Source organism: Euphorbia lathyris, chromosome 2, assembly GCF_963576675.1.
Source record: "Euphorbia lathyris chromosome 2, ddEupLath1.1, whole genome shotgun sequence".
Lineage (NCBI taxonomy): Eukaryota > Viridiplantae > Streptophyta > Magnoliopsida > Malpighiales > Euphorbiaceae > Euphorbia > Euphorbia lathyris.
In genome coordinates, this window is record NC_088911.1 from 35,915,531 (window position 1) to 35,932,410 (window position 16,880).

Genomic DNA, 16,880 nt, shown 5'->3' on the forward strand with positions numbered 1-16,880 from the left:
GCCTTAGCTCATTTGTAAGATCATCCTTTACTTCCATTGTAAAATACTCTTTGTGTAATAAAAGTTATGGCTTTCTAAATCCTTATCTCTTTCCAAAGTACTTTCTTAATTTAGTATAATCATATCATATCTTAGACAATGATCCTAGTTTCTGGTCTCCTTGCAATAAAAGAACCATGTCGTGGCCATTAAGAGTGTAAGAGGCCTTCGTTTCGGTGTGAATTGCAGGAGCTCCCAGCCGCTGGCATTTATACCTATTAAAAAAATTTATAAATTTTATTACAACTAACCTTAAATATAGGCACAAATTTAGAGAAACTATTAATCTCTTCTTGATTCTATAAATTACTACCTCTGTTTCATATTACATGTCTTTCTAGATATTCTTTTTTGTTTCATATTATTATATGATCAGTATACGTTAAGTCATCTTTTTTTCTGCTATAAAATGTGAATTTATGAAAATTAATTAGAATAATGGACTTATTATAGAATAAATAAATATTAGAATCAATAAATAAGAAGTAACAATGTTTTTTTTCTAATATCCTTAATTTCTATACAACTCTTTAAAAAGACATGTAATATAAAACAGAGGGAGTAATAAACAAAGTCAAAATATTATATTTTCTATTTTTTTTAATCGAAAATATTATATTTTCTTAAGAAAGATAAACCATTGCAAAATCAATGAAGAACTATCACCTCCATTATAAAAAAAAATATCACCTAATAAAAAAAATGAAGAATTATTCAAATGATTAGTTGTTTATTATTCAAATCTTGAAATGTTATAAAAAAAATTGAAAAAAATACTTTGCATATATAAGCAACATCGATTACAATATGAATAACCCCTAAAATTGTCAAAAAGTCCAAACCACTCATATATACGTACGTAGACCACTTCTTTTCATTTTTTTTATTTGACAAAATTTTTGTGAAAATAATATTTCCTGTATAGTAATTAACTAACTAATCTAATATTCTATTCTATTCGTCTTTGTCATCATCCTCATCATAGTTGAAAGGTAGTGGAACTGACTTGAATGCACGGTATTTTCCCACATTGTTCAGATGTTCATTTTCCAACCTGTTCATCAACATTATTCAATATTCAAAATCAAAACGTATTTCTTTTCATAATCTAATTAATAATAATAATAATAATAATTACCTGAAGAAATTCCATATTCCACGTCGAATAATCTCAAGACTAGCTACAATAGCTATGGTTGTTTCTCTATGCAAACTAAATATCTTCAAACCCGTCACCGTTTGTAGCCATGCAAATCTCAGCAACACATTCAATCCCTATATGTGCATATAAACCATTTTAATTTCATCAAAATGAAAAAAAAACAATTAAATTAATATAATAATAATAATACAAGGATGTTAAAAATTACTAACCATGGCTGCAAAATAGACAGAATTGTGAGGAACAAGGAGTTTATCTCTGAGCCAGCGGTTCTTAGAACCGCGCTGAAGAAGTCCCCAATCGAATACTAAATCCCAATATGTACTAACTACTGCTGCTACTACTGAGAATACCCACGCACATATTCTCCAACTATTCAGTTTGTTTAGACTGTAAGCTGTTCTAAGGCAAACTGCTACTATTGTAAGGAAATATTTCAATCCGTTATATCCTTGCATCGGATCTTTCTCCTCGAAAAGCCGTCTCAGGCACTGAAACAGCCGAGACCAGTATGGAATCACAGCAACAATGTAGTAGAATGTGTTGTATACATCACTTGTTTTGCAGCTGTTTTCTCTCACTTTATAGTCTCCCCAACCATAGTAGCACACATAGAATTCCACACTTCTGAACAATTGAACCTGTAGGGAAATGATTGGTGTTAAGAATAAAGTGCGTTTTCATTTGGACCGGGATTATAATAGAATTGCTCGCTAACCTGGCTAGTTAGTTGATCTGCCAAGAAGAAATCAGGGAGTGTGACCTTGTAGAGAGGAGCAGCTATACAATGAAAGATACATATGAGGAAGAAGAAGCGCGCCGGGCGGTATAGGACATTGAATGGCAGCAAAAGTAGCACAAGTAGCAGCTGCAGCAGGATAAACAACATGTTAGTTTCATTAACAAACATGGAAGTTAGATTGATCATGTTATAAGTTGAAGATTCGAGACTTACGACAAGCAAGTTGAGAGGGAGAAGTTCAGTGAATTTCTGGTAATCTAAGGTTTTCGGGTCCATTTCCATGTCAAGATTAGCAAGAACACTCATCAGTGCTAGTGCTCCAATACCAAAACTGAGTAGAAGAACTTGTGTATAGCCTAGTTCTGTTCCTTGTTTAAATCCGAAAATGAATGCATAATTCACTCTGTATCTTCTCCAGAAGTATATATTGATAGCAAACATAATCAAGTGCAGAACAATGAATCCAAACAAGCTGTAAAGTGGAAACATGGTTGTCATGTATACTTGTCTTCCGGGTTTATCCATGATTTTGCGAGCCCGAAAGATGAGAATGAAGGCTATTAATAGAGCTGCGCAGCAACCCGAAAGGAAACCTGGAAAGTTTTTGGATTAGTAACAATAAAAAAAAAAGGGCGGCCCGGTCGCATTACGCGTCCCCGCTGAGCGAGGGTCCGGGGAGGGGTCCCACCACAAGGGTGTATTGGGGGCAAGCCTTCCCTTGCCAATTTAATTGGCAAGAGGCCGCTCCTAAGACTCGAACCCGTGACCTCTTGTCACACGGCAACAACATTTTACCGTTGCGCCAAGGCTCGCCCTCATTAGTAACAATAATTCAATTGAAATCAATCTGTTTGTAAGGATAAAAAAAACCAGTTCTTTACCCATTGAAAATGTTGTTCTGTGTCTTTCTCGTTTCGCCTTTGGTCTTAAGACATTCATGCCTTTACTCCTATTTGAATTGGCAAAATGCTTAATGAATGTAACCTCTACCCTTTCCATGAGCTTGTTTACCTGTCATATGTACATATAGAGGTGTTCTTGTTAGTTTTAATCACGTATGAAATTGAAGAGTAAGATCAGATTAGGAAGTGAATAATAGCTTACTTCATCGGAACTACCAAGGTAGGAATTATCTACCGATTTCATGTATGCTTTTGATGCATCTCTTGATGTAATCTGCAGCCAAAAAAAGAAGCAAATGATTAAAAAAGGAGCAATCACAACAACAAACAGTAGATATGAACAACTGAAACAAACAGACGCCTAAATTACCTTATCATACTTCTTCATGATTTTGGAAAACGCCAAGGTATTCAAGAAACTGAAACTCTTGAGAAGGCGAAGTTTATGATGAAATTCGACAAAAGCGCGCTTGAGTTGCTCCTCCACTTTCCTAAGATTATCCCTGGTGAATTTCAGTTCATTTTCGGGATTAACTCTGAGGAATCCTTTAATGGTGGAACGAGGAGTTTCAAGTGTGTTGTTAATCTTCACACGGTTAAGTACTTCTAATGGAGCTGGTCTTTTCCGCATCAATTTCGTCTGCTTCTGAACTTCTTCTACCTTTTCATCCTCCTCCTCCTCCTCCTCTCTTCCATTATCATGAACCGATTCATCTGTTTGTTCGTGCAAGCTCGAAGCTTCTTCAATCGCATCCAAAACATGAATTCTTCCTGCAAATCAAAAAATTCAACATTCATCTAATTGTACGGAGGCCTAAATTTTTCTGCAAAAAAGATCAATTGAGCACTGATATAGTGATACGTACTGCTAGTTCTAGCGCCGGAAGGAGTAGAAGCAGCCAAAGCTGCAGAAGAAGAAGCAACATCAGAAGCAAGACGAGTCATATCAGCATTCCGATCAGACCAACCAGTCGGATTCTCAACTTTGATTCTAAAAGCAATCAAAGCATCCATTTGTTTATTCAACAAATCAGCCTCCTTCATTACTTCATCAGCTTTCTTCTTGTAAAACTCATTCACCTTATTCAACTCATCATCGAGTCTTCTGAAATAAACAAGCTCATACTCTCCGCCTTCATCAGTAGACATAAGGAAAGTAGTTTCGTAGCTCTGAGACCCGTCGCGGTTCACAGCATTAACCAAAATGGCTTGAGATTCAATGTCAGGTGACGAAGAATCTGAAGAAGAAGAAGGCGACTTAGGGTTTAGATTTCTCTGAGTTAGACCACTGAAAGCTCTGTAAAGAGTGAGCTTCCTTTTGAGACCACCTGGGGTTGGAGGAGGCTTGTTTCTGAGCTTAAATCTTTGGATTTCTTTCAAAAGAGTTTTCAAGAAATCGTAATCCATGTATGCTTCTTGCCATTCTGGCACCATTTGTGCCTTGAATTCTTTGCCGAACTTCATTGATATGAATGTTCAGTTCAATTGCAAAATGTGATGAAGAACAGCAAAAATTGACAAATAGAGATAATGACAAATTGAAAGAATGTAACGATGTATGAAGGATAGGCGTTTGGCTGAGGATGAGGACGAGGATGAACAGATATATAGGTGAAAATTGAGGAAAGCGAGTGGAGGGTGAGATTTATTTGGAAATGTTGAAGAAAGATCAACTAGTAGAAAACAAACAAAAGAGTACCCCAAAGTAGTTATAATATTAATGGGTTTCGAAGCAGTCAGATACGACTCATTAGCAGGAACTTTTCTTTTTTTATAATCCTTTTATATCTTTGTAGTACTTTTTTCTTTTTAATTACCAAGTTGAGAATAGGTAAGAAGAAAATTTCAATAGTTGCGAAAGGAAATTTTTTTAAAATAATATATAGTTAACTACCACCCTCGATGTCATTAAAAAAAACAACAAAAAAAAAAAAAAATCTACAACGTCATTTATATATATATTGTTAAATTGGTATCATGATTTTTGTTGTTAGCTAAAACAGTTAAACTACTACCCTCAGTTTATAGTTATTGTCATGGCATTAATTACTAAAAAACATTTATTTATAGAAAAAGAAAAACAGTTGTGACTTTTCCTTTTTGACAATTGACTTAATTTTTTTTTTATTAGGAAAGAATCAACGCCTGGAAACCAAAAAAAAAAAGCAAAAAAAACCACACGACTATGGTTTGCAGCTACAGTGTTGTTCGAATCAAATGTTGTTGTAGTATATTAGATTCGTGATAAATTAAAAGGATGAGTTACGGAAGGAAATAAGCTTATGGATCGTAAGGAAAATCAATTTAGGTTTTATGTACAAAATAGTATCAATATTGTTATGGATGATTGAACTAAAAAGTTAAGCTAATTAGTTAAGGTCTAATTATATCTACAAGCTCATTTCGCCATATGTTTTTAATTTCACCAATTAATGAGGTTGTCAGGATTCGAACCTTCGACCGTTTGATCATCAAGACTCTGATACTAGGGGTGAACATGGTTCGGTTCGGTCTAAAAACCGAAACAAACTGAATTGGACCGAACCAAATTACTTCTATTTTTTAGGACCAAATCAAACCAAATTATAATTCAGTTTGGTTTGGACCAAACCAAATTATTTCGGTCTGGTCCGGTTTGGTTTATGTTTGGACCAAACAAAGCACTAAAGACCTACAACTACTTGTACCTTTACTAATAAACAATTATATAAAGAAAATAATTATATAATTAGTTTTTCTTTTGTATATATAATTAGTTGAGAGAAAAAACATGTTTAATTGTTTTTTCTTTTTATATATATAATTAGTTAATTAATTTAAAACCTTAAAATTAAGGGTAGTACATATTGTATTTTGGTTTGGTTTTGTTCCGTTTTAGACCGGACCAAACCGAACCGAACTGAAAACCAAACTAGCTTAAAAATTAGGACCGAACCAAATCAAAATATAATTCGGTCCGGTTTGGTTCGGTTTTTTCGGCCATTGGGTTTTCGGTTCGGTTCTGCTCACCCCTATCTGATACCATGTTATGGAACCGATTGAACTAAAAGCTCGATCTAATAGTTAAGGCTCAATCATATATTCTATATTAATTTTTGACAAATATATGTTTAACGTTTAAAAAAGAATATCAATTTAGGTTTCGGTAATGGATTGGACACGGCATTCCTATTATTCCGTTAAGTTGTGATTTCTCCATTCACGTACAATTGATAGAACTTAACGGAGTAATATCAATGACGTATCTCGTTCCGTTATCGATGCCTAAATTGGTACTATTTTTTAAACGTTAAGCTTATATTGGTATTATTTTATATGTGAAGCCTAATTTGATATTTTTCCAACGGTCATAGGTCTATTTTGATACCTTATCCCAAATTTAAAGGAAGAGATCATGCCACAAGTTCGTCATTTAGTAAACAAATGCAAATATTAATGAAAATATGTAGGGATGCACATGATTAGTTAACCAGTACATTAAGAATATTTCGATCGGTTAACCATTTAATCGGTTTTTTAAAAACACTAACTAGGAATGCATATGGTCGGTTAACCAGTCCATTAACAACAATCAATAACCAGTCCATTTAATTCGGTTAACCTATTACTTCGGTCGGTTAACCATTAGTGGGTTTTTTTAGCAAATATCACTTTAAATCTATAATTATTCACTTAAAAATAAATATATAATTATCTAAATATTAAATAAAAATATTGAACCTTAAATTTAATTAAGAAAATTGCCAAAACAAATAAATTTTAAGTTATTTTAATATTTTTAACTTAAAAATTAAATATAAATATGTATATTTATATATTATAATTAAATTTCTACATATATTTGTACTAGTTGTATGTATATCAATATATAATCGGTTTCTTTTCTCATATTGTGTTCCCTCAGGTTGTGTTCCCTGTAGCCCCTAGGCTACTCTATCTAATAAAATATATATATATATATATATATATATATATATATATATATATATATATATAATCGGTTTATTTTTTCGGTTTCGGTGAACCATCAGTTTTTGAAATAAAAAAACCGTAAACTAATCCATTGGTTACGGGTAACCTATTTTTCGGTTTGGTTTCGGTAATCGGCTCTCCGGTTAGTTTTGTGCAGCCCTAACACTAACCATATACTAATCCATTAAATTCGGTTAACCACTAATCGGTTGACTAATTATTTCGGTTGGTTACCTTTTATTTCGGTTTCTAATCATTAGTAAATAAAAATAAAAAAATTATAATTTTTTTATTGTGAGTGGAACGACGGATCAATGGCGAGTTGAGAAGTTTAACGAATGAGAGAGAGATGTGTGTGCATTGTGTCTATGTGGACTATAGACTAGTGAGTGCATGAGACGAAGAAGAGGGCGGCAGAAACTAAAAAGGATGAACTAAGTAAAAGTAGCATTTAAAAAAATCGTGGATAGATTGTATAAATAAAAAGTATTTATTTTTATTTATCAGGATAATATTGGATATTCAACTTATATTTTAATTCGTATAGAATTTTTTGAGCACAAACTAAATTTTGTTTCTATTTAATCAATGAATATTTTGTCTTCGTAGAACTAAGCGTGAGGAGAAAAACAAAATTATTTCTCCTTTGCAATAAGATTTTTTAACCTGTTTTATATACAAAACAAAAGATATATGGAATATTGTCTAATAAAAAGATAACTACTTAAATTAGAGGTTACGCTATGCTTACTTTGTTTTTGACAAAGTAAACTTTACTTTGTTTTTTCCACCATTGGATGAGCTTACTTTGTCAAAGTTAATCACCATCCAATTGTGGAAAAAACAAAGTAATGCTTACTTTGTTAAAAACAAAGTAAGCATAGAAGGCACCATTAAATTAGATAAACATAACTAATTACTAATTAGTATAGTTGGATAATATATAAATATAAATATAAATATATTTTTTTATTTTTTTATTTTTTTTATTTTTTAATTTGACATTCGGTCAATTTCGATTAACCGCGGTTTTTCAAATGCAAAAACCATGACCGTAACCATTAACCACTATTTTTAAAATTAAAAACCGTATACTAATCCATTAGTTTCAATTAACCTTATTTTGGATCGAGTTTCGATTTTTGAACTTTTTGTATTTTTTATGCACCCTAAAAATATGAATGAAAACGATCTTTCAATTTTGATCGAGCATACCGAGGACACCACCTAATACGTCAAAAGGAAGATTAGGGGAAATTTATAAAATGGACCCAATTTACATTTTTAAACTCATATATATATATATATATATAAACGTCAAAAGGAAGATTAGGGGAAATTTATAAAATGGACCCAATTTACATTTTTAAACTCATATATATATATATATATATATATATATATATATATATATATATATATATATATATATATATATGAAAGAACGGGATATTAGTGTAAAATTCAAGTATCCATAAAGTTTGGGTTCACATTGTTAGAGATAATGTTCCTATTATCTCTGTAAATAGATTATTATCTAGTTAGAGTTTCAATTTGTCTATATCCCTAGCTAGGTAGAGTTTTAATATTATTATACTTGTGTATTGTATTTCTATACAAACTACAATTGGCTCACTATAAATACAAGGCCTCTGAGCCATAATCATTAAGGTGATTCAAATCAATATTGTGTCTATTACTTATCTCTCTCTATTTCCATATTATTCCTGTATATCAAACTATACATTCAACATGGTATCAGTAGTCTCAACTTCCGCATCCTCCGAATCCTTTGATAATCCGCAATCAACATCATACACCCAATATCAAGCTGATGTCGCCGCCGCCGCTGCACCGACTGCCGCCACTGATCAAAACATGAATAACGTTTCCGGCGGTTCAATCGCACCAAGCTCGGGTTGGCGATTCACCTAGCCTTTTGTCACCGGCGAATCGTCCTTCCTCGCGGCAACTTCAGCATCGCATCCTCCACCGCAAGCACAACAGCCGCCCCTGCCGACAGTGGCCAACGTGCTACCCCAGGCGGTTCGCGATGCGCTTGCCGCATACCAGGCGGCCAGCCTTCAAGGCCCGCCGCAGCAGGTTCCGCCGCACCATCTGGCCCAAACGCAAGCGACTTCTGCCGCCGCCGTCGCCAATGCGCACGGTGCGCCCCTCCTGACTCCGACGAACTCAACTGCGGATGCTGCGGTATTACTGCAATCGCAACGTATCAGGCAGCAGTTCCGCCTCCGTTGCACCATCAACCAAACCCGGTTCAGCAGCCACGAATCCAATCACAACAACCATCGGTCACCATGGCCACTCAAACCCTATTTTCTCCATCGGTTCTTGCTGCCCTAGCCGCCTATCAGGCAGCCGAAGCCAGCAATAAACAACAGGTTATTTCTGAATCCAATACTTCACCGTTTCTTTACAATACCCAATTAACCCATGATCCTTCTCCGTCTTTTTTCTCAAATTCGTTTCACAATACTGTAGATGCACCTTCAAATAATTTTCGACCTAATTTTATTCCTTCCTCAAATCCTCCTATTTTAACCAATCCTGTCTATACAGAACCTGTTTCTACCCCTGTCAACCACCCACGACAACCACCCACAAACATCACCATTAACATCAAATTAACCCCACACAACTACAAAGCATGGAGAATGTCCATGGAATCTACCCTCAAAACCTATCATCTTTTTTCCCATATTATCAGTTCAACACCTCATCCACCTCAATTTATTTCTAGAACAGGTTTTATGACATCTGCTGCGGATTTAATCATAAATCCATCTTTCTCCTAATGGGATGATTTAGAAAATATGGTTAGGACTTTGCTCCTAAATTCCATCACTGAAGAAGTTTTTCCTGATATTGCATATCTCAAATATTCACATGACATTTGGCTAGCTTTGGAAGATGCCTATGGGCTTATTACAAGAACCAAGCAGTTTCAGTTAGGTGTTGAACTGCATGAACTTGAGCAAGGGGGGACGTCAGTAACTACTTACATGCAAAAAGTGAAGTCTATTCTTGATGATCTGGCTGCCTCAGGGAACCCTTACCCTCGACACTTACTACCATCAGTTCTTTACAAGGGTTTGGGAGAAGAGTATCGCTCTACCATTCAGAATCTTGTCACTCAGCGCGGCACAAACATCAATTATCATGAGATTTTGAACAGTTTGAAGACAGTTGAAGGCATGATCCAATCAACAAGAAAGACTACTCTGATTCAATCTGATGGTATACCAGCACACCGAGAAGCTAATGTCTCCACCATGGAACCAACACAATCGAAGAAGCAGAATCCAAAGAAGAGAAGAAGTGGCAAGTGCTACAACTGTGGTGATCCAAGTCACTGGGCTGATAAGTGCAAAAGACCAAAGAACACTTCACATTCAAACTATAATCCTGGACCATAAGCACACATGGCATGGCAACAACCACCCAATCCATTCATGGGTCCTAATCAGCCGTGGTATCCTGACACTGGAGCAACAAATCACATGATGGCAAATCCAGCTCAACTTCAACAGATGCAGCCATATCCAGGATATGACACAGTTCAATTTGGAAATGGTCAATGTCTGCAAATTTCTCACTTTGGAAATTCAAATATAAATAATCTGAAAATTAATGATGCCCTACTTGTTCTTAAGCTCACTAAATCTTTACTATCTGTTCAAAAATTTACCCGTGACAATTCATGTTTCTTTGAATTTTGGCCTAACCATTTTCTTGTGAAGGACCAAACAACTGGGGAAATCCTGTTACGAGGCCCGAGTAAAGATGGGCTTTATGTGCTTACACCCACCCTGAAGGAGGCGCTAGTAGGAGAGAAGGGGTCTTTTGAAAGGTGGCATGCATGGCTTGGACATTGTCAGAATCAGACAGTCAGCACAGTTCTCAAGGGAAACAATCTATCCTCTTCAAAGTCAGTTAGCAATTGTACTTTTTGTCCATTAGGCAAACTTACTAGAAGCTCTTGACCCTCTATTAGTCGCTCTAGCATATTTATTTTTGAGAACTTACATCTGGATGTTTGGGGACCAGCTCTAGTTGTTTCTTGTCTTGGTCACCGATATTTTTTAATTATCATTGATGAATTCAGTAGATTTGGATGGGTTTTCTGTTTAAAGAACAAAAGTGATGTTTTCTCAACCTTTTGTGATTTTTATGCCATGATCTTTAATCAGTATAGTGCAAGGGTTAAGAATATTTATTCAGATCTTGGGGAATTTCAAAAACTACAACCTTTTTTCAAACGACATGGCATTATACACAAAATTGCGTGCCCCCATACTCATGCACAAAATGGTATAGCTGAGAGAAAAATTAGACATGTAGTTGACACTTGCCTTACTTTGTCAGCCAATGCATATTTGCCTCTAAAATTCTGGAACTATGCCATGATCCACAGCATTAGGTTAATCAACTACCTGCCCACTAAAATTCTGAACAATAAATCACCCTATTTCCTGTTTTACAAGAAACAGCCTGCCTATAAGGCATTGCGCATTTTTGGCAGTGGTATCTATCCTCTTCTTCGACCATACAACCAGCACAAATTTGATTTCCGTTCTAAGTTATGTGTCTACCTTGGTCCATCGGAAAATCATTCTGGGGATATTTGTCTTGAGTATGCCACCGGACACATATACATCTGCAAATTTGTGCAGCATAATGAAGAAGTATTTCTTGCATCAACAGCCACTGCATCACCACCTTCATTTAGCAACTTGGGGGTAAGCACATCTATTCAACTACCATCTTTACTCGGCCCGTATCCAGGTAATTTCTCTAATCCCAATCCTATATTATCTCATTCACACTTGGTTCCGTGTCCACACCCAATCACACCTGTCCATTCTGGGCCTCATCCTGGTACCCCAATTATTCCCCCTGACTCTGAAGCAACAAACACTGCTCCACTAGCACTATGCCAATGTTTGTCACCAGTCGTCACAGCTGCATCGACACTAGTTCCTCAGAATGATCTCACCACACCGGTTGACTCTGTGGACATCAACACACCAGAGATACCAAATGCAGTACCTCATGAAGAGCATGCCATACCACAAACACAGTCTCCTCCTTATGAAATTGCACCACCTGCTCCCGTTCCTACTGCAAGACCCAGACCTCGCAATGCATCAATGATTGGTCCACGTCAACATTATATGCAGTTTCGATAGTCGTCTCTTCACTCGAGGGGACGGTTTGAGGGACTTCTAACTACACATCCAAATAGCACAGTAGACCCCACCTGCTTCAGCAAAGCCAACAAACAACCCGAATGGCGCACGGCAATGTCTGATGAGATTCAAGCTCTTCTTGACAATGGCACCTGGCAACTTGTACCAAGACCACATGATCAGCATGTCATCACCTCTAGGTGGCTCTTTCGTACAAAGAAGAAGTCAGATGGAACCATTGATCGATACAAAGCTCGTTTAGTAGCACGGGGATTTACTCAGAAAGCTGGGATTGACTACAAAGAGACATTCAGTCTAGTAATCAAGGCTACAACCATTCGGTCTATCTTTGTCATTGCAGCAGCAAACAACTGGTTCATCAATCAACTGGACGTCTCTAATGCGTTCCTTCATGGAAACTTATCAGAGACAATCTATATGGAACAACCGCAGGGTTTTCAGGATAGTGACCGACCGGATAATGTCTGTCTTCTCAAAAAGAGTCTTTATGGATTAAAGCAAGCACCACGAGAATGGTTCACACAACTTCGAACATTCCTCCTCTCACTTGGGTACAAGATGTCACAGGCTGACAACTCTTTGTTTATCAGACGCACCGACACTGAAAAGACCTATATTTTGTGTTATGTTGATGATATACTCATAACAGGTAACCACCCTGCACACATCACTAACACAATTGTAGCCATTGAACATGAGTTTCCCATTCGCAATCTTGGCAAGGCAGAATACTTTCTGGGAATTGAGATAAGATATGAGAAGGATGGCATTCACTTGTGTCAGGCCAAGTATGTGGTTGACATCCTAGACAGAGTGAAGATGATTGACTCCAAACCTACACTGACTCCCATGGACACCATGCCAATGCTTTTAAAAGAGCTCGGCATCAGTTTAACCTCTGGAGATGAATATCGAAGCATTGTGGGAGCACTTCAATACTTAACATTCACGCATCCTGACATTGCATTTGCAGTTAACAAATTATGTCAATTCCTGCACTGTCCGACTGATGAGCACTGGAAAGGAGTCAAGAGGGTCCTACTCTACATTCAAGGCACATCAGACTTTGGGATAGTCATGTCCATCAAACCAATAAATCACATTCATTGTTACTCAGATAGTGATTAGGGAGGGTGTCCTGATGATCGAAGATCCAGGGGTGCTTTCTGTGTCTATCTTGGATCTAGCATTGTATCGTGGCAGACCCGTAAGCAACCAACAATAGCCAGATCCTCCACCAAAAGTGAATACAAGGCAGTGGCAAATGCCACGGCAGAACTCCTATGGTTCAAATCACTTCTCTCGGATCTGGACTTTCCTTTACCCACCCCGGTTCAGTTATGGTGTGACAATGTTGGAGCAATTTATCTCACTTCAAATCCATTTTTTCATGCTCGTACGAAGCACATTGAGCTAGATTATCACTTTGTCCGCGAACAAGTTCAAAAAGGATTTCTCAGCGTCAGATTTATTCCAACCGATGATCAGGTTGCAGACATACTCACCAAGCCGCTAGCTCCTGCTCACTTCACGATGATACGCTCTCGCCTCTTTGTTCGTGCCTGCCATCGGCTTGAGGGGGGTGTTAGAGATAATGTTCCTATTATCTTTGTAAATAGATTCTTATCTAGTTAGAGTTTCAATTTGTCTATATCCCTAGCTAGGTAGAGTTTCAATACTATTATACTTGTGTATTGTATTCCTATACAAACTACAATTGGCTCACTATAAATACAAGGCCTCTGAGCCATAATCATTAAGGTGATTCAAATAAGTATTGTGTCTATTACTTATCTCTCTCTATCTCCATATTATTCCTGTATATCAAACTATACATTCAACACACATAATGTGTTGATTTTTGAAAGTGATTTGAAGATAAAGCTTGAATTGATTTTTGAAAGTGTTGTTCTAAAAAACTTACATTATCGGCCCGTTAGGTTTACCTACTATTTGTTGTTTGTTGTTTGCTGTTATGGATTGTTGTGAGTGGCGGATCCAGGATTTGAGGGAGGGGGGGGGGGGGGGGGGGGGAGGGAGGGCGGCAAAACTCTATGTAAAATTTTTTTTAGATAAAATAACATTAATTGAAAAAAAGTATACTTTAGTATATAATTGCTATTCGATACAAAATGTCTTAAAAAAAATTCTAATGCTAAGTAGATCGACGATTACGAGGTGGCAATTGACATCTACGATCTGTCATAGCTTGAAAACAATCTGTTATCTCTACCTATACTGCTTCTTTTTAGGGTTAAGGTGCAAAAATACCCTTAACGTTTTGGGTTAGGAGCAAATTTACCCCTAATATTTATAGCCAAGAGAAATTTTACTCCTAACGTTGATAAATTGGATCAAAATCTGACACTATTATAAATACAGTCATTTTTTTCTTTATTTTGTAATTTAATAATAAAACTGGAGATTAATATTTATAAATTCGGTGAATTTTTTGATTTTTTTATCTAATTCGTACAAAAAAAACAGTATATTTTTAATATTTTTTCTTATCCCAACATATGTTTATGATTTGTTACTGATAAAATAACGCATGTGTGAAGTGTAGATGATAAGATTCATGACCGAGAAGACAGTTTAATGAATTATTTCTCAAATTGACCCAATTTATCAACGTTAGGGGTAAAATTGCTCTTGGCTTCCAACATTAGGGATAAAATTGCACAATTTTAGACGTTAGGGGTAAAATTGCTTCTAATCCAAAATGTTAGGGTTATTTTTTCACCTTAACCCTTCTTTTTATATCAAAAACCCATAAGGCAAAACAATGTCGTTTTGAGGGGAATCAAAATGATGTCGTTTTGGACTAAAAAAAATTTACATCTGCTCCTGGTTGTTGTTTGCTGTTAGAAAAAACTGTTTTTCTAAAAAGTATGAATTCTTTATTTTTGTAAAAAACTATTTTTCAGGTGTAAAAGGCAAACATAAATTGCCTAACCAAATACCTACAACTCTCTTTTTTAAAATTAAAAAACAAACATGAATATGAAAGTGAACCACCAAACATCCCTATATGTTGTGTTGCTTGGAAAAATATATTAGAATAATATAGTTAGATAAAATATGTCTAAATAAATCTAAAAATGTGAATGAGTATCTCCATTGAACCAATTTTATAAATCTTCCGAGGATTAATATGAGTAAATTTCCTCCCTTAAAATCCTCAACTCATCTCATCTTAGCTCAGTCAATGACTACTTTTAAAATTTTGTCCTCTTATAATTTTATCCTGTGTTCGGCACTTCAGGTACCATTCCTTATTTGCTTCATTACTTTATATATTCTATTTTTATTATTTTCACTAGAATTAAAGTGTTGTTTGATAAAACTGAAAATTAAGTACTGAAAAAATAAGGATTGAATTTTAAGTGCTAAATATTATAAGTGTTGAAAATATTGAATGATGTAATTTTTATAAAAATATTAGTTGATAATGTTTCACTTAAAATGTTAAGTTAAATATTTTCACTTATCAAAATAAGCGAATTTTAATTTAATTAACTAATTTAAGTGGTGGAGAAACAACTGTTTAACTTAAATTAAATAAATGTTTAACATTTTAATTTAAGTAATTAAGTGGTTTATCAAATAAGACCAATTAATTTGAATTTATAATAACATTAAGTGGTGAAAACTAAATTATTCTTATTATAAAAAAAAATTCAAAATTATTGAATTTAATTAATTTTCAACAATTGCTTCAATTTATTTTTTAAATCCCAATAAACTTTATAAGTAAATTAGAAAAAAAAGCAAAAAACACTCGGATTTTTTTTCATTAACACTTTCGTCTTTTATTTAGAAAAATTAATTTTTTCATCATTTTTTAATCGTATTAAATTAATTAGTTCTGAAGATTTTTTTTTGGTAAGAAGGGAAGAAAAAAAACAAACAAACAAAAACCTAACCCGGGATCAGTCTAGGAAGACTGACCTCAATCCTATCCTCAAGAAGAGAAGGTAACAGAAAAGAAGGAGGAACGGAAAGGGTAGAAACACCTAACATCCCCCCATGCCCAGCAGCTGCCAAGCGATCCGCCACGCGGTTTTGCTCCCTATAAATATGGGAGAAGGTAAGAGAATCGAAGGCAGGACGAAGCCTCAAGATGGCTTTAATGAGATTCTGACTCTTAAGACAAACAGCCTGTCTATCCGAAATCCTGTTGATAGCCTCCAAATTGTCAGACTCCACCGAAAGTCTTTTAACACCCATGCGAATGGCGAGTTTAATGCCAGACAAGATCCCCCAGAGCTCCGCAGTAAAGGAGGAGCCCGTACCTAAGTTATGGGTAAACCCAGCTAGCCAGACGCCACCAGCATCCCGAAGAACTCCACCAGCAGCAATTCTGCCATTACTAAGGCAGGAGCCATCCGTATTCAACTTGACAACCCCTTCCCTGGGCTTCCTCCAACCAACTAACTGGACCTCTTTAACCGGGGAGGGGTGAACCAGGGGCTCTCCTTCAAAACTCTTTGTAATAACAGAGAGTTTTTTCGAGAAGTAAAACCGGAGGTCAGGAATAAAGACAGTCTTCTCAGCAAATAACTCTTCATTCCTCCATTTCCACATTTGGTGACAAATAATAGCGAAGAGAATAGCCCCGTGCTCCATACTGGCCAACAAATTCCCATTAACGCCTTCAGAGAACTAGTCAATATCAGAGAACCCCATAAAGGAAGGAAGGATGTGGTGAGGAAGGACCCCTTCCCAAACCTTTCTACTATTCGGGCAATCCCTCAAAGCATGGCACAAGGTTTCCACATGGCCGCTGCATCTGCTACAGGCACCAGATATAGCCAAGTGCCTTCTGTGTC

General features: G+C 35.9%; 1 protein-coding gene across 1 annotated transcript; it reads right to left on the reverse strand.

Annotated features, from left to right (window-relative positions):
* Positions 1-803: 803 nt before the first annotated feature.
* LOC136217767 (phosphate transporter PHO1 homolog 3-like) lies at positions 804-4,437 on the reverse strand. Its single transcript, XM_066004416.1, has 9 exons — positions 3,712-4,437; positions 3,216-3,616; positions 3,048-3,119; positions 2,825-2,954; positions 2,157-2,536; positions 1,920-2,069; positions 1,414-1,842; positions 1,178-1,314; positions 804-1,093 (listed from the first exon to the last, which is right to left on the reverse strand). The coding sequence occupies exons 1-9, from the start codon at positions 4,307-4,309 to the stop codon at positions 994-996; spliced, it is 2,397 nt and encodes a 798-aa protein (XP_065860488.1). The 5' UTR covers positions 4,310-4,437; the 3' UTR covers positions 804-993.
* Positions 4,438-16,880: the final 12,443 nt, after the last annotated feature.

What these genes read in the sequence shown, in the direction of transcription:
- LOC136217767 (XM_066004416.1), bottom strand. Translation starts at nt 4,309, where the DNA reads ATGAAGTTCGGCAAAGAATTCAAGGCACAAATGGTGCCAGAATGGCAA. An exon ending in TCCCTCTCAACTTGCTTGTC is followed by an intron (nt 2,070 to 2,156) that starts GTAAGTCTCGAA and finishes ATCCTGCTGCAG; the next exon opens with CTGCTACTTGTGCTACTTTT. An exon ending in CTGTCTATTTTGCAGCCATG is followed by an intron (nt 1,315 to 1,413) that starts GTTAGTAATTTT and finishes ATGCACATATAG; the next exon opens with GGATTGAATGTGTTGCTGAG.